The sequence below is a fragment of the Schistocerca cancellata genome, chromosome 1 (genome assembly GCF_023864275.1).
Source record: "Schistocerca cancellata isolate TAMUIC-IGC-003103 chromosome 1, iqSchCanc2.1, whole genome shotgun sequence".
Taxonomy (NCBI): domain Eukaryota; kingdom Metazoa; phylum Arthropoda; class Insecta; order Orthoptera; family Acrididae; genus Schistocerca; species Schistocerca cancellata.
Window position 1 is genome coordinate 321,182,519 of NC_064626.1, and position 25,395 is coordinate 321,207,913.

Below are 25,395 nucleotides of genomic sequence, written 5' to 3' on the forward strand. Positions count from 1 at the left end.
GTCCTCAGCGGCGGTTTAGGCGCGTAGAAACATTATCTCTGCGATATTAAAGATCCCACTTACACACTGTTGACCTCGGAAACCCGAATTCTTGCATAACCTGCGCTGTGTTATGATCCATCCGCCTTGCACTGATGATCGTCTCTCGTCCATAGTGGGTAAACTCGCGAGGTGCTGTCCTGTTCACTACACCCATGTCTGTAACAGGTTGCTCAGATACGGTGTCTGCAATCGCGTCATACGCCGATTCGAGCTTCACCATTCAAACGTCATACAAGGCACATCTTAAAATCAAACAACCCTTTTCGTGATTTTCGACCTATCGTTTAATTTATTTACACTAAATGGCCGAAGGGAATTGTTGCTCCAAGGTTGTAACGACGTATTGAGTTCAGTAGTAAAATGCAAGTAGAATAAATTTGTCAAAGTTTTTTGACTGATACCGGCATTTTAGAAACATGGTTCTTATAGTTCAGTCACGTACTCGTATTGCATAACATGGTAACATTTTTATTTAGTTCATTAATTAATTTTCATATGAAATACATGTACATAATTTAGTAGACAAAATTCCAAAATATCAGAGAGACCACATGCATAATTCTGTGAACACTAACACGGAAAGTAGTAGTCTCGTACCAGTTCTAAAGATCGTCTTACCTCCGCTGCTACACCTCTGTCGAGTTGGGTACGTAATCAAACGTTTAATGCAGCAAATTCATCACATTCCACAAAGTGAAAACTGAGGCTCCTCACAAGAAACGGAACTCGGTTATAGCCATGGCATATCGATTCATATTTTGTTAAAGGGTATACGTCAAACGGGCCGACTTGGAGCAGGAGAGGCACCATAGGACATGGTGAAATTTCATCGTTTTTTCACTTACTATTGGCTGCATTTGTTGCTAGATGTACACTTTTCTTCATAAGTGAGAGAGATTCTTCGATGAATTTTGCACAGCATACAAACCATATTTATAGGTATATGAAATTCTACAATTTTCCAAATATATTAAAACTGAGGTAAAAATTGAGATATTAACTATAAAATTTGAGTTTTTTTCTAAAGATGAAGTTTAAAATGTAACAGCTCATTCATTTTTTCGTAATTTAAATAAATTCTGGAGTTTCATACACCTGTAAGTATGGTTTGTGTGCTGTGCAGAATTCATCGAAGAATCTCTCTTACTTATGAAGAAAAGTGAGCCCATAGCAACAAATGCAGCCAATAGTAAGTGAAAAAAATGGGATTTCACATGTAAAAAAAATTATTTTGTTACTTCCGCTGCCATGACTGTGAATCCTAAATCCTTCCTGGTAACGCTGACAAACCTTTATGAATTTATTTATAAAATTATAGAAAGTGGAAATTAAAATGTCCAGTGGTGCCTCTCCTGCTCCAAGTCGGCCCGTTTGACGTCCACCCCCCCACCCCCACCCCCCTCCCTTAAGTGCATTAAGGTTTGACTGCAAAGACAGGAGCTAAAAGGCAAATTCGGTTGTGTGGGGTGAGGGAGAAGGGAGGAGAGGAGGGAGTAGGAAGCGTGTTGTTGGTTCTGCGATGAGATGAAATTACGAACGTGGCGGAGGTGTTGCTATCAACTTCCGCTCCTCTCTTTTGTTGCCACTGTAGGCACCTCACCCACAAGCATCGTGCCATCTACGGCAATACTGTTCGCTGCTCCGGCAGTCGGACTGCTTTAATAAATCTTCCCGCTACAGGTGTTTCCTGTCCCACAATCATTTGTAAGGTGTACGACAGCCTCAGTTACGTTTGAGAACTCACAACTATCTCTGTATTATACGTCCATTTCTTTTAAAGGACTCGATTTCTCATGTTCACTGTTGTCGTATCTTAAGGACGAGGAGGCATTAACGCTAGTTCTCCAGAAGTCTTCGTCATGCACAACATACACCGAGTTTGAGCACTGTGTTCCTTATGCATTACGAAACATATTACTGATACAATACCCAACATTTTCAATAATAACCAGTCACGAAACTTAATTATTATTGTCTAGGTCTCATGTTGAACCGAATTCGATACCATACTGTAGATTTCACATTGTGCTGAAGGTCCGTACAAGTTTTCCTCGACACTATAATGCCAAAATAACCTTGGCCCTGTCGTTGCTTTAATATATGCACAGTGCATCTTATTCCATGTTGGACCGCACAGTGAATAGCAAAGTAATAAACGACGATTTCGTTTCAAGAAATTCGTTAGGTATTCCACACCATAGAACCAAACACCTCCATGAAACCTACTTAAATAAGTTGTTGTGGCAAGTTAATTTTGAAAAAAGTATCCGATCCACCGTCACTGTAAGCTCTATTATTGCATCCAGGACACCACTTCCGTTCATCTGTCGAATGGTTCGGCTGACGGTGGTAGAAAGCTCTTCTAGATAAAGATAACGACGTTCACGCATAGGTTTTTTCAGCTTCGGGAACAAGTCGAAGTCTGGTGGACTCATCTCCGGGTGATAGAGACGAAGTGGCAACACTTACCATCTGTATTTGTGCAGTTTTGAGGGCCTACAACATTGCTGATATGCGGGCGAGCATTGTCATGGAGAATGAGTGCCCCAGCCTCGAGTAACTGAGGTCGAGTTTTGTGCCTTTTTCTGCGCACGTAATGCAGGAAGTTACGATAATACACTGCTGTGACACTTGTTCCATTTTGGATTCTTATCCGTCATGATGATTCCTTGTTGATCGTAAGCAAAGGGCATCATTTCATTGAGCGCGTCCAATTTATTTATTTATTTTATTTTTTATTTTTTTTACTCTAGAATCTGATGTTTTGCACTTATTGGACTGTGATTCCAACTCGGGTACAAAGTCTGTAATCCTCGTTTCATCAATAGCGACAATTCGACACAAGAATCCTTGACCTTCACGGTCGAGTCGTTGATTGAGCGAGGTTGCAACGTCCAGGCGTTTCTCCTGTTCTTCAGCAGTCAAAAAGTGTGGGACACATCTCGCATAAATTTTTCTCGTCTTCAAATCATTTGTCAGAACACAGAACACTGATGTTAGGAACATTGCCGTGGCTTCAGAGTGTTCCTCCCAAGTCGCACTGCGATCTCTTTCAAAAGCATCTTCCCCAAGTTTCACACTTCGTTCATATGTTGCTATTTTTTGCCTTCCGGGTTTTGAATTATCGTATATCGTCATACGACCATCAGGAATACGATTAACCCAACGCGAAGCTGTTCTACGTGTCACTGTAAACTCACCACAAACTTCACTTGACGCACTGTGGATTTCTGTGGGTTTTTTGCCACGTTTGGTATCGAACTTGATGTACACAGTACCCAAGACCTCTGCATTGTCCATTTCTACCTCTCGCCAATTTTGTGTTGGGGTACACAGCGAAAAAACAAAACCATAGCCTTCTTCCTCAATATCCCAACTTCATTTGATGTAATTTTCATTGTTGTTGCATCAACTAATCCACAGTAATACCAATTTATGCATTACTTATGAAATGTCCCTCGTACTACTTCCGTTATCTATAATAGGTCAGCAGCGAGTAGGTCTCCATGAACGATTGTTGGCATCGGCAGTCACTGTTTCGCATTCACGATTACGTCGCGAGCGGTGTACACACGAAAATGGTGGTGTTCCACGTAAGCTTTTAATGTGTTGCCGTCTGTTCTACGGGTATGCCTTTCGTTGACTAAAAATTGTTGTGAGTATCATTAAATTAACCCATCAGCCTACTTTATGGTACATATGAAAATACGATAATATTCGTCGCTATGTACTCAAAAAAAATTCCTGAGTAGTTTTGTTCACGGACTAAAATCTTCAGCGAATAAATTGTTATGTGCAGAGATATTGAAATCGTAGTTCCTCAACGCTAATGTCAACACATTTTCTTAATAGCTGTGTGCACTATTCACTGTGCGCGAATCAGAATAAGCAGATAATCACATATAGTTGTTTACAAGACGCCTACTAGAGCACGAGTTTGGTCGCACCTTCTCGCCTTGCACTGGCCATACCGATCTTCTACCTTCCATCTGCCAGTTAGCAGTGAGCTGCGGACGACAACTGAGGTTCTGACGTAGTGATTTGCTCTTATAGTCGTGTGCTTTCTTCCTCTGTGTGGCATGTTTCTTTTATGGAATATGAGAACCTAACGGTGAAATTGCTTATGAACGTGACAAGAATATTAGGATCCTGCAAAACGAGCTAAATATGGCCCGTTAGCAAGGAACTTACGAACGTTATCAGTGCGGAACCGCACAGGTGCTGTTACAGGTACCATATTGCACTAGCGCGTACCGACGAATCGACATCATCCACTGTTTTGTAGGCAACCATTAACCACATTTTATAATCTATGTACAGCAATGTACATAAATATTACAGGGTGACTCCACACAACCAAGTCCTGTGACTAGCACCGCACTTTTCTTCTACTACTCGACGATGCGTTGCCTAGGTTAGATATTATTTTTGTTTCAAAGCTTCATAATAAAGAGATGCTAAAGCATGTAGCATGTATTTAAAAAATGAGTTCATGACAAATATTTACAAAGAGAGGCGATATCTAATGTTCCTTCCACGGGTTCTAATGTAAAATGGTCATCGTATACGTGGAATAAATAAATGAATCTGAAGTACGTTTTCAATTAAGGGATGCTAATAAACTTGTTACTGAAATGTGCAAAAATAATTCTTGGGCTATTGTAGCCGTGCATCATCAAGCAGAAAGTAATTTGCAACACCTATTTATGTTGATAACGTTACTGCGCTGAAAATATGCAGACGGCAGATTCTGCTTAACAGTGATGTTATTTAATATTATTAACAATACAATCAAGAACTAAGAAACTCATCAATAGAGCAGAACCATGCTAGTAGTGTGGCTGCTGGTAAGACATTAACAGTGTGTGGTCCTCAATAATGGATACATTTCTGGACTAAAGGAGATTACTCCTATTTGTAGCGTTGATTCCATGAACTGAGATATTTGTTTGACAAGGACATACATCATTTATGATAAATTTCATTAAGTAACAAATATAAAAGTAAGCTGTAGTTACTATCCCCCGTCCTTGGAACAGGCCTTTGTAGGATGTTCTTGAGTTCGCACAACAGACAATTCATATTGTACAATTTTTGACTCTGAAAAGCATAATACAGAGACGGCTAAGAATTCGGTATGTGAGCCGGGCTATGGCTCGCGTGCCATCGCTCTCTCGCCTGGCTGCGCACCCACACCCCACCGCCTCGCCACGCTGTCTGAGCGAGAGGAGGGGGAAGAGGGGGAGATTCCTTATGCGCCGCATTTACGAGGCAGTGCAGTCACACTGCATACGACATGGTTTCATGTGTCTCAGTCACATACATCACAAACAAAACAATTTTTCAGTGTTATTTAATTACGTTTTGGCACGCTGAATACAAATTTTTATCTCGTACAAGAATTTCGCAGATATTGACAGTCACGCTGTCAATTCATCGTGACTTATTTAGTCTCATAATCGAAAAAGTTCTTTCACACACTTGTGTTTATCAAAATATTTTATCGCGTTTGCTACCTCATTATTTAGGCAAGGAAATTCTTCCAGAGGAAAACATGATAGGCCTCCTGGACAGTTTTAACGGAAAACATCTGTTTTAAACAGAAAGTACATTGGAGATCAATCAGTTCCGTCTACACATGCACAGAAGCGCTCTCTGCTGAAACGGCAACGGTCCCGAAAACAGTTCGAAAACAGAAGCAATTTTAGCAGCGTCCTCAAAACGTTTAGAAAACTGTCCTTGCATTTCTTTCAAGGCCACAGTGACTTCTTCGGAGCTCGCGTTTTCTCTAACGCCAGAGAGCTTAGGGGAAAAGAGGAGGTGTGTGGCTTTTTTTTGTTTTTGTCAAAATTTGTCCCTTCCACAAAGCGATTTCCTTTTTAAATCGAGTAAATCAGAAAAAGTCGTTTCTTACCGTTTAATTTCTTATTGCGAGAAGTGTGCAGTCAAATCCACGTAAAATGCATGGTCTGCAATACGTTCCAGATATTCTAATTTTCGTTCCTGCTCTTCAGCTTCCTTCATAAATTCAACAATAGCGGATTATAAATGGAAAAATCGGTCCAGCAAGTCCACCGACTTAAGCAACCAGTAATACACAGTGTACATAAAGTCGGGAACACTTTCAATTATTTATTGCACAAGAACCAAACATTGTACAGATATCATAAATATGTCATTTTGAAGAGAAACCCTGAAAGTTTTTTTCATATAAACCGCCACAGCGTAGTTTGGAAATTTGCCGATAGTCAGCGCTAGTCGCAAACATTGCGAGTTCAGCTGCGGAGCGAGCTTTCTGTGTGTTGGAGTTCGACACAATACACGTGTGCTACAGCTGTTCAACGGATGTTAACCAAGTACGGTAAGAGGCGATCAACAAGGAAGGCAATTTACCACTGGCAGGAATGCAGTGAATTTGAGCGTGATTCCCCAACGGTAAATGTTTTTTGTGCCTTGTTACGTCGAAAACTGTACGGGCCATTCTTCTTCGCCGGAAGCACTGTCGCATGATATCCCTACTTGGACATGTTGCAGCAATGGCTGATGCCTCAAATGCAATCGGACTCTCCGCTCATCTTTCAGCAGGATGGGGCTCCACCCCATTTTCATCGTGATACTCGTGGGTACCTGAAAACGGAGCTGCCACATCGATGGATCGGCCGTGCTACAGAAGGGGACCGCTGTTTCATGAAATGGCCTCCCCGATCACCAGATCTCACTCATTGTGACTTTTTTCTGTGGGGACACATTAAAGATCTGGTGTATGTACCGCCTCTACTAAGTGATGCAGCAGAGCTCCGGGAGAGAATACGGGAAGCGACTGCGACAGTTGACGATTCTCTGCTGGGACGGGTATGGCACGAATTCGATTACCATATTGACCTCTGCCGGGTCACTCATGGTTCGCATACGGAATGTTTGTAAAAAAAAAAGAAAAAAAAGAAAAAAACAACTTTTAGAATTCCTCTACAAAATGCAATATGTATGACATCTGTACAATATTTAGTTCTTGTGCAATAAATAATTGAAAGTGTTCCCGGACTTTAGGTACACCCTGTATATAAAGTCTCCGTACTGTTCATTCAATTCCATCGAAAACTGTTGCAACTGACAGTGGAATAATGGGTGCGACTTCAGCAAATTTACTATTCGTACAAGGAGCTTCACCACGTGCTCCTTGCTGCAAATTTAGCACAAAGTGCTTCTCGATCTATAGAACAGTGAATCCCGTCAGATGATCGTTGTAATTTTTGTGCTCTTTCATCGTCAACTGTGTTGTAATGTCGTGCAATACGTGTCGATTGCACGACCGTATATCGCATAACACATACTCATAGTTCTTATCTTTTCTTCTGTTATTCCCATTCATTTTTAAAAGCTAGTAAAGATAGATCGCTAGCTGTCTCTTTTTGTGCAAACAGCCACTGGGCCTGTGAACTTTTTTTAGACCAAAACAAGTAACTAAGGGTAAATAGCGCTGACTCCACGATTCTGCCTAAATTTTAACGACCGGAAAATTCTGCGCCGCAGTGATAATTTCTCTCCACGAAATTACTGGTGCTCTGAATCCAACAGTTTCTCTTGTTATGCTGCGGAGGCTTTCCGTTGATATATATCTCTAGCTTCTGAAAGAGCATTGTCCCCAAGTAGTGACGTTTGATCTGGTCGACGTTGAGGTTATTAGAGACTGTCTATTCTCCCCGACTGCATAAGGGTGTGAAGGCATTTTTCCTTGATCTCATTCACTGATGGTGTACATCCCTCAAGTGAGCATTTAGAAGCGCAGAAAAAAATTTTGTCGTCAATATTCATTGCCTCCAAAATCGCGTGACAATGTTACTGCCCGTGAGCGTCCTGCAGAATTTGACTATCACTACTTCGCTAATACAGACAGATTGCGTTCAAAATTCTCGTGGATTTTGTACACGCGATTCATGGGCATCTCAGCAAATTGCACTCGGTATGTGGAATGATCTTGGCTTGATATTTTGAAGAGAGAAGCGCAAGAACATAACCCTTCTTGCAAAAAATATTACAGCTCCGCTGTTATTTCTTTTTATAGGAAAGGAGGGATATCCCCCGTTATTTTGTAGGTTTTATCATATTTCCGAGCTCCTGCGGCGTTATTGTGAAATGGTTTCCTAGTACGCCAAAGCAAAAGCGTCCAAAAATCTTCGAATTTGGAGCTGTGATACGCAACAGATTAACGCTTTATCACATTTAGAAATATTTTTAGGGATTAAGTTCTTCCGTTTTTACTTTCTTATAAAATCTTTTTAGTCTTCATCTTTAAGGAACTTGAACAGCTAATTACACACACATTCTCCGCGCCATAGTTACTAGTAACGCAGTTTTCCTATGGTGACTACTTTAAATTATGTGTATTGACTTGGAGAGCTGTATAAACTGGAGGAAATGTCTCGGCAGATGACGCTGTTATCGCCAGGACACGTTTATATCGATAGTAGGTTGCTGGTCATAGAGTTCCGCTGCCCAGTATATACTTCCCTTACCGCGTCACCTAGTTGCAACGCCATGCGGCAGCATTCGGTCTCGTGATGGACAAGGGTACTTTTTAACTCAACAGTGTCAGTTGACTCATTTTAGAAAGTGGGCTCTCGGAATTTTGTGAGTAAGGTTGCCGGCTCGTCTCTATTGTAACGTCTCCCACTGCTGCTCTTTGAGCTGTTCTGTGACATTCTCACACTTACTAAACTAACTCGTGATGAGTCGTGTAAATATGCTTTAAATTTTTTCTCTCTCGTTAATCCCACCTTGGTAAGGGTTCCATACCAACAAATGATACTCAAGGATTGATCGAAGAAGGGGTTTGTTAGCGATCTCTTTCGTGCACCAGTAACACTTTTTTCATGGGTTCTCCAATAAATTTGAGCCATGTATCATTAAATTTATGTGGTCGTTTCACCTTAAACGTTTCCCGAGAGAAACTCGTACAAACTTCAGTGTTGTGACTGATTTCAGTGACTGATTGCCAGTTATGTAATCAAATTACGCTGACGGAAAAAGAGTCGCAACAACAAGGAGGAGTTGTGCGACATAAGAAAAAAAATTGGTAGACGTGTTTCTACATCTGAAAAATGTAGTCAATTCAAATTTCGCCTCATTCGTATGACTGTGGCCCTAATAGCGCCACTGTGAGGACGCAAATCAGCTTTGGTTTAAATACACGCTGTTACGGTTGTGAGATTTGAGTTACCTTTGCAATTGGACGTGGGAAATTGATGTTAGTCGAGAATGCCTTTAAGACGACAAACACGCCTTTATCAACACCCCATAGAGCTTGAACGAGGTCGTCTAATAAGGATATGAGAAGCTGGTTGTTACTTCTGCGATTTTCTCAGAAATTTGGCAGTAATGTAGTCACTGTACGTGGTTACTAGCAGAGGTCGTCACGAGGATGTACGGTCGCATGGAGACTGGACCCGGACGGCCACATGGTACTTCCGAGAGGGAAGACCATCGTGTTCGGCGAATGGCTTTGGCACATCGAACTCCATCTGCAGCAGCAATTTGAGCAGCAGTTAGCACCACAATGAGACGCAACGAACTGTTACAAATCAGTCACTTCAAGGACAGGTCCGAGCCAGACGCCCTGTTGCGTGCATTCCACTGACCCCAAACCATTTCCACTTACGACTTCAGTGGTGTGAAGCGAGAGCTCATTGGAGGGAAGGGTGGAGGTCTATTGTATTTTCTGATGAAAGCCGGTTCTGTTTCGGCGCCAGGGATGGCCGTATGTCGGTTAGGCGGAGGCCAGTTGAGGGCCTGCAACCAACTTGTCTGCGTGCTGGACACATTGGACTTATACCTGGAGTTATAGTCTGGGGTGTGATTTCTTATGACAGCAGGAGCACTCTCGTGGTTATGCCGCACATCCAGACTGCAAAATTGTACGTCCACATACCACTGTCGTAACCCAACATACTCCACAGAGTGTTAGCATATTGCCTTGGCCTGCTCGATCACCATATCTGTCTCCAATCTCGACATGTTGCTTTGGCCTCTCGATCGCCATATCTGTCTCCAATCGAGCAGATATGGGACATAATCGGACAACTCCAGTGTCATCCACAACTAGCATTAACCGGCCCTACACTGAGCGATCAAGTGCAAAAGGCCTGGAACTCCATCTCACCAATTGACGTCCGGTACCTGTATAACACAACGCATGTACGTTCGCCGGCTTGTGTTCAACATTCTGTCGGTTATACTGATTGTTAATGTACCAGCCTTTCGAATTTGCAATGGCGTATCTCGCTGTTACATTAACCTGTGATCTTACGGTGTTAATGACTTAAATATACTACGTAGGCAAATTTATTTCTGAAATTTCGTTACTCTGCGCTAATTATTTTTTGGGGTTGCAACTTTTTCCATCATTACATATCGGATACTTCCGTCTAATCACGTTTCTTATATTGTACGTAATTTTGAGATAATTTTGCATATCGAAGCTCTGTAGGATGTATTGTGTTGGTTCCGTGGTGTAGGTACAGTTATTTTGTTGCCTTTGCAAGTGCGGTCTGGTCGCAGCGCTGCTGGAGTGGAATGAAATGAGTGTTTTTGTTTGCCCGCAGTACTACGCAGCTGAGATGAGCCGGCCGGGCAGCCGCCGCGAGGGCTGGGGCTCCGCGGAGGCCACAGAGATGGTGCTCAACAATCTCTTCTACATCACCGCCAAGGTCAGTCACGTACCTTACTGTCAGACTTGTGATTAATACGCTGTAGCCGGGCCTCAACGCCCACAAACATATGTAGCTTTAAATGCCTTGTGGAATGATTCATGTACTGCCAGTTTCACATTCTTCCTGAAAAAAACGAATAGAAAATTGTCTTCGAAAAGGCCAAACGCAACTAAAATTAATGCTGACTACATTTTGTCAAGCAATAAAGAAATCGTACAATTTTTGACAGTCGTAAACACTTCCGAATTCTATGTGATCATAAATTCCTAGGACGCAGAGGTATCTCGGGTACAAAGCTAGAAATAAACACACACATCGCGCGAAAAGTTAGCAACATAGATTATGAGAATTTATTTAAGAATGGGGTGGTATGCCAGACTCAATTATGCAAACACTTTCAGCATCTAAGAAAATGAAGCTTATATTTACCAAGTCACAATAATTATTACAAGTAATGAACACGACACATAGATGGCCGGGACACGTATCCAGAAAAATGGGTGATAGATCCACCAAAGAAGATTTCAAGAGTTAAAGAAAGATCAGAACGACTTCCACATGGAAGATGAGTAGAATACATTGGAAAGCATCCAGAGGCGATGCGGATGCATACAGTTGAAGGCCATACTATTAGGTGAAGTCAGGAGAAATGATTAACGAGAAGTGGATATCAAATGGCCGCCGCCGCCGCCACTGCTGCTGCTGCTGCTGTTGTTGTTGTTTCTGCTACTGCTGCTGCTGCTGCTGCTGACGACGACGACGACGACGACGATAACTAAAAACTTATGTGGATACGCTTGTAAATTCAAGTTTGACATAGAGAATTTGGTGCAAGCACGCTTAATGTAACTTTTGAAGGCATTTTTAACAGTGCCGTCCGCTTAACTGGTTCTCAGGTATGTAGTTTTGTGCAAAATTTTGCAGTATGCTTTCTATTTCATGCTGATTGAGGCAAGCTTCATTTTAGTAGAGGCTTCGCCGCGCCACTGTGCCAGGACGTGCGGTTCTAGGCGCTTCAGTCTGGAGCCGCGCGACCGCTACGGTCGCAGGTTCGAATCCTGCCTCGGGCATGGATGTGTGTGATGTCCTTAGGTTAGTTAGGTTTAAGTAGTTCTAAGTTCTAGGGGACTGATGACCTCAGAAGTTAAGTCCCATAGTGCTCAAAGCCATTTGAACCATTTTTTGTTTTTAACACATATGTGTGGCCTCTTACCCTACCGCAGATCAGAATGTTATTATTGAAAAGATAAATTCTCTCACGATCAACTACACATGAGAGAAAAATTAGGAGATAGCTATAAATCTCGGGCTGTTAGAGGTGATGTATTTAAGACTACACTTACAGATACGTGTTTCAGGCCTACATAAGTCGTTCCTGTCTCAAGAAAACGCACTGTTACTTTCCGTCTTTCGTGTGATGCCATAGGGTCTCTCACGATTGTATCCTACCAATACTTGTGGCTAAAGGTTTAATTACCTTTCCTCTTCACTATCCCAATCGCACAGGTATATTTCCACCTCAGTGATTAAATTAATTTGAGAATAAGTTTTTCTTTTGTTCCAGTAACCAGTTTTTTCACCTCACACGAAGTTTCCATTTTTAGTATCACAAGGTAAATTCGACCGAAGCATGTGCACTGTCGTCCAAACTCAACATATGAAAGCACAAAATATTTGCTGTTTAGGTTTGTTTGGAATGTTTAGAGGTGAAAGTACTCTGTGCATACTTGTGTAAAATGCATATAGTTACTTCTGAATGGAAACAGAACGCTGACCCTCGGCGTTGACGAGTATCGCACATTCCGATTCTCAGGACGTCAGTTCTGAAAATTGGAAATAGTTGCGGCTCTTTCCGTTGTCGAAGAAGCAGTCGTACTACTGCTCTAAGTTACCAGCCGCCCTTTGACACGTCGGAAACGACCGACGCGGCCACTCTAGAATTGTGTTGGCACATAATGCATATGCTTAAGATACTAGATAACGAAGAATGGTAAACTTTTGGCGTCTGTCACTGTCAACACTGACTGCTGTTTATACAGACTGATAAGGTTTTATGGAGAACCAGCTTCCTTCAAGGAAAAGCAACGTTACTACGTAAGGGTGTTTTGTTGATCGCTTTGTTATGGCTATACTACTGGAAAAATACGTGCCTGGGGCGCAGGAATCACAAGGCGTTGTGCTCTTATCACTAAGCCTACTACGATAACAAAGGGCGTGATGGTGATGTGTGTAGAGAGAGCGCGCAAGGAAATGTTACTCGTACGCTTCAGATTTTAAAATTTACTACCGCATTACCAAAACTCAAAAATTAAAAATGAAATACACAGAAATGAAGTCGGGATCAAAATTCCCATTGCTGATTGTGCAGGGAAGTACAGATTGCAATGATGTTATCATAATGAAGACGGAGAAATGTTAAACAGTTCCGCTCAGAAGTATCAGGCAAAAGATCAGATAGAAGGCCAAGGAAACTGTGTTTAGAGATAGTGAAACCAAAGGTAGAGAAAAAAAGCTAGAACTGGGGAAATGTCGTAAATCAAAAATGTGCTGTAACAGGAAGAAACGGGGAGTACTTGTGCTCGTCATCTCGTAAACTGGAACTGAACGGTGGTGGTGGTGGTGGTGGTGGTGATGATGATGATGTGTACGTAGTCGACGTTGTTTAGACATGCCAGTGAGATGGTGACCGACCAGAAGGCCTGCCGATGGAAGAAATTTTCATTTCTAGCATTTCGTTTGCTGCCGGAAAGGCGGTAGCATGCAGATCATTTTCAACAGTCTGCTGCCAGTGTCTCGTGTTAAGCAAAACTCCTCGCAGTGTCTCTTAGAGGGCCCAGGGGATGCTGTTGATGGTTGTCAGCACGGCAATTGGCGGCCTCCTTGGTGCTATGAGAGAGGAATATACTGTGTGCTTGCACAGGGTTTCATCCTCTCATTTGTTTCTGTTTCATATTGATGCATAATAATGCACATGTGAGTGTACAGGTACAAGCAAACTACAGGCCTGCAGGTGGTACAGGTACACAGTGTGATTCTTATTAACGTTTAAAAACCTACGAAACGAGGTAGATGACTCTGGGACAACTAATTTGATGTAACACACATGGGGCCAGAAAATTCTTGGAAATACCCCAAAAGAGGATGACAAATGTTGCATATCCGACGTCACTAGTTGACATACTTCACAGCATGTGCAGCGTTTGGGTTTGTCGAGCCTACTCTCGCTGGTAGTGGGCAGTGTTACTCATCACCCATACAGGCTACTCTGTTTTTGTAAATGTAAACCGATTCGTCGTAGTCTCGTGTTACCACTGCCACGAGCACTACTGTATGACATTGGATAGTGCAAGAATGAATACAGAGTACCCGCGTGGAGCAGTGTGTAGAACTGCCCCTACAATCGAGGGCAGGGAAGTACGTCATCAGGTGACATCACATGTTCAGCATTTATCATCCACTTTTGTAGTATTTCCCGACATTTGCGGCCCCATGTATCTCATATTAGATTACTTGTCTCAGCGTCATCTACGTCGCTTTTTGGGTTTTCAAACGTTAATAAGAATCAGCCTGTATTCGTAACATGCTATGCTAAAGAACAAAGTGAGAACCTTGCGATGCAATGGGACATGGTCTCAAAATTAGTTTCAAGCAAATAATTGAACAGTAACCATCGACGCTATAACACAAAGTTGTTTGATAAGTAGTAGTGGCCAGTAGCGCTGTGTAATTGTGTTTCGTGGCGACGAAGAAGAAAACGAAAAAGTACGTGATCTGTTATCAAGGACCGCTTCTATTAGCCCCCTGTACCACGCAAAGTTTCCTCGTCGAAATGTTTTTAATAACATGCCAGGAGTTTTACGGTGCCCTCGTCTAAATGCTCTTAATAACATGCCAGAAGTTTATACGGCGATCTAAGTAAAATCACGTTACAGGCGACGTTCTGATCGTTCGTCCAGGACCGAGGAATAGAAATCTAAGCCGGCCGGAGTGGCCGAGCGGTTCTAGGCGCTACAGTCTGGAGCCGCGCGACCGCTACGGTCGCAGGTTCGAATCCTGCCTCGGGAATGGATGTGTGTGTTGTCCTTAGGTTAGTTAGGTTTAAGTAGTTCTAAGTTCTAGGGGACTGATGACCTCAGCAGTTAAGTTCCATAGTGGTCAGAGCCATTTGAACCATTTTTAGAAATCTAACTTCCAGAAATTTCAGGCAGGGTGAAGGTTGCATAGTTGGAGTGTGATGCATGTTATTAAAATAAAACCGGTATTGACTATTTGCCTTGAACTTGTTGTGCATCATGAATTAAATTACTCTTGTGTGTCTCTTAAGGTAATTGATTTACACTTCCCTGGTCTCACTGTCAAATAATTATTGCGCTGCCTGCACTCTGGTTCACTGTGGTAAAGTGATCCTGGGACGGGAGAGTGGAGGAGGCAGGCCCAGGTTACGGTCATTGTCTCGCACCACTGCAGCTTCTAAAAGGCAACGCAGTCAATTATTGACATGGCACTGTTTTCTTTAAATTACAACAGTATCCGTGGTAAGCTTCGCAGTTGTAAGACAAATTCACGGCTGTAGCCCGTGAGTAAGTTGTAGCGTCAGTATTGAAATTTATGACCTCATTGCTTGTTCTAGTGAATCGACTCTAAAAGGTTTCCAGGAAAGGTACCTGTCCATCCAAACAGATGATGTGTCCTTTCGGACAGTGACTGTCACATGTGAAACGATTCTTAAGGAAAATGATCCATTTAGTAAGCTGTGGAAAATGACTGTAGGATACCCACATAAACCGGAGTGTCCTTAAATCAGTACTTGTAGCGGTCACAATGTATCTGAAGTAATCAGTGAAAGTTTTGTCGGGCGCGCATTTGGGGCCCAGCTAAGTACGGTTGGGCTGTAAATCTAATTATCTGCTCGTCGTCAACATTCAGCGACTTATGACATAATGCGTTAGACTTATTTATTTATTCACGATAGTAGTCCACAATTGTAGTAGATGAAAATGAAAACTTTTCTCTGTCTAGTTTCTCCCCAGTTTGCGTCAGCGACAAATGCTCTACAGAAGAGAAAAATAATAACACAGTATGTGCATTTTAGTACGCCAAAACCTAACATTTCTTGCGTAACGGTTGATTACGATCATTGGCGACACAGAATTTTTAGAATACAATTCAGCTGTCATGCTACCAGTTCCAACATCTGTCACAATCGATTTGCCCCGGTTGCGTATTTTCAAGGAAAACTTTAGCTGTTCGTATGACATTTACGCATTTTTGCTTTGCTGCTTGCCGCCACCCTCTTTACCGGCAATTTCACAGTGTAGAGTGAATTGTACCGTGGAAAGCGAATTGTTTCTTACAGTGCTGATGCGCTGTACTCTCGAGATTACGCCCTGCCTGCAGTGCAGTGTAGTGAGGCCCTGGTAGGAGAGCGAAGAGCGTCGGAGTGTGCATTAGCACACACAGCACCGCCCCCTTCGCTCCGCCGCTTGCGACGTATTTCCAGGACCCGGAGCTCTTCCCCGCTTACACGACTCGGGCGCGCGGGATCACTGATGCGGCCTGCTCTACTGGAAGCATTCCGCGGACTGTTTGCTGCCTCCTATTTCACGGGAACGCTCTACTCTCCTTTCGCGTCGCGCAGTTCTTCCTACCTTCACGTTTTATACCACTCTATAGCATCAGCAACAAAGTTCGCGGACTTCTAGCGCCAGTGTCACCAGCTGCCATTTTACATTACACAGTAAGTGGCACACTTCTGAGGCAGTCAGCATCGTGTGCTGTGTTGTCGGAGTATGTCATCATCACTGTCATCACCATTAGCTACAGGAGCAGCAGCTATTTGACATTCTCTGCTTGATAAAGGCATCCTCTAGGTCCTACTGTGAATTCCTGTCTACCTCTGTACGCGCCGATCTTGTTCCTACTTGCTTCCTAACTCCACGTTCCCACCTTCAATTTGGTAGTCGTTCCGGTCTTTGCTTGCCTGTAAAATTCATAAAGGAACTTCCTTGGTCCACCTACCACAAATTCGCCTGATCACAAGTTCCACCAACCCCCATTTCATTGTCATTACATTTATAATTGCGTTTTCCACTTCAGTCTTTCCTCCCATCCATTTGTTTGTTCGCCTCTATCTCTCCTGGGAATTCCTAGCGTGCATCATTCCATTGCTCGCTTATAAACCCTCACTTTTTAAATGGTTTCCGTATTAAAATCCATGACTTACTGACATAAGTCAGAGCTGCTAGGGCAGAGAAATTGAAGATCTGAACTCAAGCAATGGATAATGACCACTTTTTGTAAAATTGAATTTCTTCATAGATTTGGCTACATAGATATGGTCTCTTCTGTCGTCCAGTGTTTGATTTTTTTTTTTTTTTTTTTTTTTTTTTACAAATGTTGCATGTGATGGGTAGATGATATTTCAATTCGGTGACCCTTTCTTAGAGTGCATGAAGCAGATAATAGCCGGAAGTATGTGGTTCTTCTCTTCGTCAAATTGGCCTCAGTTTCCATTGCTGGGAAAGGACTGAACGAAACTGAATCAATCTGAAATCATTACACAAAAAACGACATATCAGATGATGTTAAAATGCTGCATATGGTCACGGATAAGTGTTCAGTAGAGAATAAAAATATCTGATGGCTCAGTACTCCAGCACAATGGCTGCATCATGGTAGATTTATGAAAAAGTGCAATTTTCCTCAGTGTGCCCAAACATGTATGTCCTGTGGTCATGTGTTGTCCCAGATTGGGGAGATCAAACGGAAGAAAGAGTGTATTTTTGAACCAGAAGAATAGTATGATATTGTATCATCAGCGCCCAGAAAATGCACTGTAGTGAAAGTGCAGCAGGAGATGAAATTCTACTTTAAATTTCATCTGTTGCCATTATTCAAGAGGATGATTAAGAATGTCAGTAAATCATATCACAAATTCATCTACTAAGCTCGCCTCTGGTATCCAGGACATCAGAACATTGTTCTTGGATCCATGTTCTGTTTTTTGTTTTTTTTTTTTGTTTTTTTTTTCTACTAATAAGCAAGTACCAAAACTACAGGTACCTCTGTTCTACATGACTACACTGCCTCTCAACAGCAATAAATATACAGATGTAATTAGGCTCGCAGGAAAGAATATCCCTCTTATACATAAGAAGCGGCGCGTGGACCTCAAGTGTGTTGGTGGCAATGTAGGATCTGACAACGATACATCATTTAAAGAGGTTCGAACAGTTGCATGTTATAGGATATTTTGGGACTTTTGATATAAACACAATTAGGCTACTTTTGTACTTCCTTTTAAACTGCATTTTCGTATGTGCCCCTAAACAAATTGGACACAAAGTTCTTCAAATATTCTCCGCTAATTTATTTATATTCTTACTAAGGACGTAATAAATGCAGTCAAGACTTTCTTCTGAAACGTATTTTTTCTTAATTTTCGTAATACTTTAAATAGTTTGAAATATATTTATTCTAGTTTATTTTTTGATGTTTAGTAAATAATTGCTCACACATAGCTAGAAACTCTGTTCAGTGAATCCTCTGTTTCAGTCTTAAAAAAGTAAATGCAAGAACTGGATGATTACATTACATATTTTGCTCCTTATGTAGTCCTTATGGATAAAATAAGAGTTAGGTAACTAACACAGTAGCTCATTTTGGGCTACATTTGCATGGTGAACGCTGATGTTTAGTAAATTGTTTGTAATATTTAGTGTAAAATGTTTTTTCTCAGAATTTTGCTTCTGGTTATTATTCAACTCTTGCGCTCCGATCTACATACGTAATGTTGCTTTCCGGAAATAGCATCAACTTACACCCTATTTAGTTTACCAATTACAGTCCAGGCCATTTTTACTCTTCTGATTATATCTTTTTATCTATATCCAGCCGCTAGCTTCAACTAGTCTAAATACAAAACTTAATTTTTTTATCTACCGTATTTTCTTTTCGATATGTTCGATTATCATTTTCCTGACGTACTTTCAAGCTTGATCTGGGCATCTGGTAAACACTACTCAAACATAGAAGAAGGGTTATTCCCCTTATTACAGAGTGACTTTTGTCATGGCATACTAGTGGCCAGCAGTTTTGTGTTCTTGAACTGCATCCTTACACTGACAAGTGTCAACTTTCTCGATGAAAAGCATGAGCAGTTTATTACTGACGTATCCGTTTGCTGTGGCGGAAAATGTCTTGTTCGCAATATGAACAGAAGAAATGAGACTGATGTTGCGAATTTGAACACTTTCAAAATATGTTCCAAGTATTGGAGATCGCCTTCAGAATGTGACAAGAGTCCACAAACATCTCCCTTTGTTCTAGCGCAGAAGTTCCGCAGCGGTAGTGTGTGTCTGAACAAGCTGTTCGTCTACTACCTGTGCGTCAATCAAATTTGATGAAACTGTCCACACCATAAGTATATTACTTCAATATCGAATAACAGCCGCTTACTTAAACGCCACGGTCATTAGTACCTAGTTTTGTTATTTCTCACCTATGTAGTATAAAGCCTGCCGCTGTGTCCGAGCGGTTCTAGGTGCTTCAGTCCGGAATCACGTGGCTGCTACGGTCGCAGGTTCGAACCCTGCCTCGGGCATGGATGTTTGTGATGTCCTTAGGTTAGTTAGGTTTACGTAGTCATAAGTCTAGGGGACTGATGACCTCAGATGTTAAGTCCCGTAGTGCTTAGAGCCATTTGAACCATTTTTTGTAGTATAAAGGCAACCATTAAGCAGGGTAAAGCCGAACACCAGCGATAAAGTTTCACAAGCTGTCCACGATCGCTGTTGTGAAGGTATTTTCAAAGAAACAAAAAATAGTGTGGGGTAACCGAGCAACTCATGACTACATCATTACTCACTAACGAGCCACTGGACTCCACTAGACCATTATACCAAAAAATTCACAACATATACCTAAACAACCTCCGAAATTTCGTCGGTGGTAGTCTGGCCATGCTGCATACTGTCATTGTAGATGCAGAGTGAGTCGATGGAGAGAATAAAATGTGTTAGAACAGGGGTCCAGTAAGTTCGTACATTTCATCAGGGAGATTTCTTAGGATTTATACGTGCCAAAGTGCCGTGAAATGAGAGCTTCAAGGAATTACAAAAACGGAACTTCGCGCCGGTGGTCTAAGAAATTAACTATTAGGAGCGGACGAAATCTGTAGCGTGCTCTACGAATCAAGCGACATACTTCTGTTCAGTTGTTACAGAGAACATCCGTTGCAGTTCAAGTATAGAGGTAAGAGACAGACGGATCCAACTATAGCTGATAAATCATGTTTTTCGAGGTGTTGCTGCTGACCAAAAGCCAGTGACTGCAAGAAAGAATGAGCGACCTCGCGTGGCATAGACCACGCTGTCATTGGGCTAATAAAATGTGGAGAGTCGTTTTGTTGAATCATGAGTAATGGTTCACGATGGGCCACTGTCAACTGTGTGTGAACCCGACGGATTCCTAGTGAACGATGTCTACGACCAAATGAGTTTGTCGTACCGACAGTGACGTTGAGCGTAAATTGTGTGATGATGATGTGGTCTGTTTTTGGTTCGGCTCGAATCTTGACTTTCGAAATCGATCAAATGATAGCCGGTTTTCAACATTTCAGACAACAGAATGACACTCACATTGTGACAAGGTCTGGAATCGAATCACTCCGTTACAAGTTGACAGTGATCGTGTTAAAGGACAAGCAAGTATACTGATTAACATCCTCGAAGCTCCATCGTAATTCCCAGCGAGCATAGTTTGGAATGAATCACTGTGTATGTTGCATCAAAGGCATGAACTGCTATTATTCAACGCTAGGAAATAATGTAAGCAAATTTGATTATTACTATTTCAGAACTTAGTGGAAAGTCGTCCACGAAACCTTGAACAGTCAGTGTCAGCGATAATTCGTACATGCCAGTTGATACGTGACTTAAGTCTTTAACAAACCACAATGGAAGTCCGAGAGCTACCAGCCACTTTCGTCAGTGGCATTATAATTTAGATAAAAGAAATGGATTGTTGATGGCAATGATCGTCCTTACTGTGAAGTACGACGCTACTAAATCTTAATATTAACTCTTACTTACAGACTTTGTGTATAATTTGTTAGTTTTTCAATTACACGTTAACGCATGGGCATGCGTTACGTAACAGACAAGGAGAATATTTCACTTTACGTCATAGATTAACATTCATATCGATGAAGTGATTTTTATACGTGTTGTGAAATAACTGAATTTATGTTTCAACTTGTCTTGCAAAATACACTCCTGGAAATGGAAAAAAGAACACATTGACACCGGTGTGTCAGACCCACCATACTTGCTCCGGACACTGCGAGAGGGCTGTACAAGCAATGATCACACGCACGGCACAGCGGACACACCAGGAACCGCGGTGTTGGCCGTCGAATGGCGCTAGCTGCGCAGCATTTGTGCACCGCCGCCGTCAGTGTCAGCCAGTTTGCCGTGGCATACGGAGCTCCATCGCAGTCTTTAACACTGGTAGCATGCCGCGACAGCGTGGACGTGAACCGTATGTGCAGTTGACGGACTTTGAGCGAGGGCGTATAGTGGGCATGCGGGAGGCCGGGTGGACGTACCGCCGAATTGCTCAACACGTGGGGCGTGAGGTCTCCACAGTACATCGATGTTGTCGCCAGTGGTCGGCGGAAGGTGCACGTGCCCGTCGACCTGGGACCGGACCGCAGCGACGCACGGATGCACGCCAAGACCGTAGGATCCTACGCAGTGCCGTAGGGGACCGCACCGCCACTTCCCAGCAAATTAGGGACACTGTTGCTCCTGGGGTATCGGCGAGGACCATTCGCAACCGTCTCCATGAAGCTGGGCTACGGTCCCGCACACCGTTAGGCCGTCTTCCGCTCACGCCCCAACATCGTGCAGCCCGCCTCCAGTGGTGTCGCGACAGGCGTGAATGGAGGGACGAATGGAGACGTGTCGTCTTCAGCGATGAGAGTCGCTTCTGCCTTGGTGCCAATGATGGTCGTATGCGTGTTTGGCGCCGGGCAGGTGAGCGCCACAATCAGGACTGCATACGACCGAGGCACACAGGGCCAACACCCGGCATCATGGTGTGGGGAGCGATCTCCTACACTGGCCGTACACCACTGGTGATCGTCGAGGGGACACTGAATAGTGCACGGTACATCCAAACCGTCATCGAACCCATCGTTCTACCATTCCTAGACCGGCAAAGGAACTTGCTGTTCCAACAGGACAATACACGTCCGCATGTATCCTGTGCCACCCAACGTGCTCTAGAAGGTGTAAGTCAACTACCCTGGCCAGCAAGATCTCCGGATCTGTCCCCCATTGAGCATGTTTGGGACTGGATGAAGCGTCGTCTCACGCGGTCTGCACGTCCAGCACGAACGCTGGTCCAACTGAGGCGCCAGGTGGAAACGGCATGGCAAGCCGTTCCACAGGACTACATCCAGCATCTCTACGATCGTCTCCATGGGAGAATAGCAGCCTGCATTGCTGCGAAAGGTGGATATACGCTGTACTAGTGCCGACATTGTACATGCTCTGTTGCCTGTGTCTATGTGCCTGTGGCTCTGACAGTGTGATCATGTGATGTATCTGACCCCAGGAATGTGTCAATAAAGTTTCCCCTTCCTGGGACAATGAATTCACGGTGTTCTTATTTCAATTTCCAGGAGTGTATTTTTGTTCATACAGCATTTTAGTAGTCGTGTATATTTCTTTCAAGTGGCTGAACTGGAATTAAATGCTGTCAAAATCTTGTCTGTGACGGTTTATCGCCAGCGTGAATTAGTCAAAAGTTGCCATGTGCTAAGGTTTATGCTTCCTCATTTGCATCCGTCGCTAATGAGGCTCTGAGCACTATGGGACTTAACAGCTGTGGTCATCAGTCCCCTAGAACTTAGAACTACTTAAACCTAACTAACCTAAGGACATCACACACATCCATGCCCGAGGCAGGATTCGAACCTGCGACCGTACAGTCGCGCGGCTCCGGACTGCGCGCCTAGAACCGCGTCGCTGATGACATCGATGTCGGTGGGGCGTTAAACCGTAATCTCCCTTCCTTCCTTCATTTACTACAGTCAAAGAAAGGGCGACTGTATTCACATTTTACCGTATCTCCCGTAAAACCGATCACCACGACGGGCGTCCCGAAATTGCATCGCAGATAAAAATAGCTTGGTGGACCATCGACGAATAAACGAATGTGAACTAGCTGTGACCAAGACCCTACCGGAAGAGCGAGTACGATATACTGAAGAATTGACCATGAGAAAGCTTTCTGCTAGTAGTGTGCAACATTTGAATGCTGAACAAAACGAAATACGAAACTAATTATTCTGAAATTTTTGGGCTGTTTTAAAAATAATCTAACTTCTTTGTACAGCTGTAGCTGAGACATGGGTTATCCACACCACAAGCTAAACAGCTATCAAAGCGAAGGCAGTATCGCTGCAGCACAAACGTGTAAAATCAGTTTCATCAGTCGGAAAGTTTTTTGCCAAGAGTAAAATAATTATTGGATTAGTTTTCAAAACTAGTTTTATTAGGATAATGCTTCCGCCAATAAACCAGCGTTGATTAATTGGAAAACTGAGCAATTGAGCTGTTAGAACATAGACTGCATTCCGTGGCTTTGGCACCCTCTGACTTACATTAACCCTGCATCGAAATAACTTTGGGCATGGTGAACATTTTATCTGCAGTTAAGTGATTGGAACAAATGTAGACCGGTATTTGGCTGATTTACTATAATTTCACTTCACACATGGTATCTAATCACTAGAAAATCTTCAGTCAATAGCGCGTTGACTTGAGAATTCACTACATGGAAAAACACATGCATGTTTGACGAGCAGTCCGGTGAAAGTTACTCTTCCTTTCAGAGTTTCTGTGCCTCTTCTGATGTAAGATAATCTTAGTATGTCAGACTAGAATATCTAATGATGAATACGAGTCGTGGGCTTTATACTCGTGGGCTTTATACTCTTGGGCTTTATACTTGGGCACTGGGCTAGCGTACGCTACGCTACTTGCGGCGGTTGATAGGGCACAGCCTGTCACGGTCTGCACCAGTGCGTCCACCGCGATAAGAGCCAGGCCACCAAAAGCACCACCCTGCGCCGTGCGCAATTTGCGCCAATTGTGCTGCCTTATCGATCGATTCATTACGGCGGTGAACGGCAGGCTTCCGATACCTTCCCTTCCCTCTTCCACTCTCTCGCCCACGTCCCCCTTACCGAGAGAGGTGACTGCTCTAAGTGTCGGAACCTGTTACTAGAAGTCCAATAGTAGCTATTGGCGTCTCACAAAGCGACTTCTCAGTTAAACAGATTAATAGTCCCTGGAATGATACAGTCACGGTTACTGAAGCGCTCACTAACGAGACGTGAAACAAAGTAGATAGTCGTAGTAACTCGAAAACATTACGAATCCACTTACAATTATGCATTAAAGTGTTTTATGAAAATGAGGCCGCCTGAAGACATGGCACTATACTTCGCTTACTGCAATGGAAAATCAGATCTGAAACGTACAGGACTAAGACAAAATTCCTTGTGTCACATAACAGATAACTGGTAACAAATATTTGAAGTGAGGCTCTTGAAAATTCAGTGTGGAATGTACAGTGTTTTGTAGTCTATATGTATGTTGTGAAGATCAAATGCTAATGTACTACCGTTTATGCGGGTGAATGTGAACGAACACACTTGTGTGAGCATCTTGATCCGCATTACTGAATCTGTTGTTTTCTGATCGATTCTCCTTTTGTTTGTAATATCTTATCAACCGTAGCATTTGATTTGCTTAACAAATTAAAGTCATAACTGGTAATCTTATTACTCTGAAGATATAATTTTTTCCTGTTTGGCATCTACAGAATCGAATTTGGTTAAGACATGAGACTGCTATTCGGTACAACGTGAAGACGTGGGGGAAAGGGGATGGGTGGGGGGGAGGGTCAATGTCCGCTCGTTTGTCCGTTATTGTTATTTTCCCTAAATCAAGCGAATTCAGATGTGATTCCTTTAGAAAGGCCAGTGTCGATTACTTACCTCATCATTCTCCAAATTACCTAATTCTGTGTCTGAAATTGTCTTCGTGTCAATAGAATGGAAAGCACGAACTTCTCTTCTCTAGCCTATTGTTCGAAGCGAGCATGAATTACACTTCTTTAGGGTACTTCCAGTGCATCTCAAACTTCCTACTGTGGCAATCCGCCTTATATCGGTCCGGATAACCTCAGGTATTTTTACGTGTGTGTCTAGCGACTGATCGATTAATCGGTGGCGTTAATAAAGTATGCCAATTTGGAACATATCTCAGTATTATTCAACGACAGGTATCGGTATAGATGACTCGCCAGCGATGTTGGTCCTTGTGGAGGACGGATTAAGAAACACTTCTTGTAAGTGCGGCTTTTCACGGAAAATGGAGCATACACTCTGTATTCCTTAACACCTACGGTCACCTTACTAATGTTCCTTGCTATAGAAATGACTTGGACATTAACGAAATGTACAGTTTGCTCGCAATCCTTGGCGTACTTCAGAGTGATAACAATTTTAAACACAGTCTGCCTGATGACACTGTCCTGGATTACCACTTAGGCGTAGCCGGCCGCGGTGGTC

The 25,395-nt window shown here is 42.8% G+C and overlaps 1 protein-coding gene across 2 annotated transcripts in view; it reads left to right on the forward strand.

Annotated features, from left to right (window-relative positions):
- Window positions 1–25,395, forward strand: part of LOC126173067 (protein furry) — a 1,238,628-nt gene that overhangs the window by 847,148 nt on the left and 366,085 nt on the right. For both annotated transcript variants that reach the window (XM_049920928.1, XM_049920929.1), the window contains one exon: window positions 10,641–10,745. In XM_049920928.1, coding sequence (XP_049776885.1) covers window positions 10,641–10,745 — 105 coding nt within the window. The remainder of the gene's footprint in view (window positions 1–10,640; window positions 10,746–25,395) is intronic.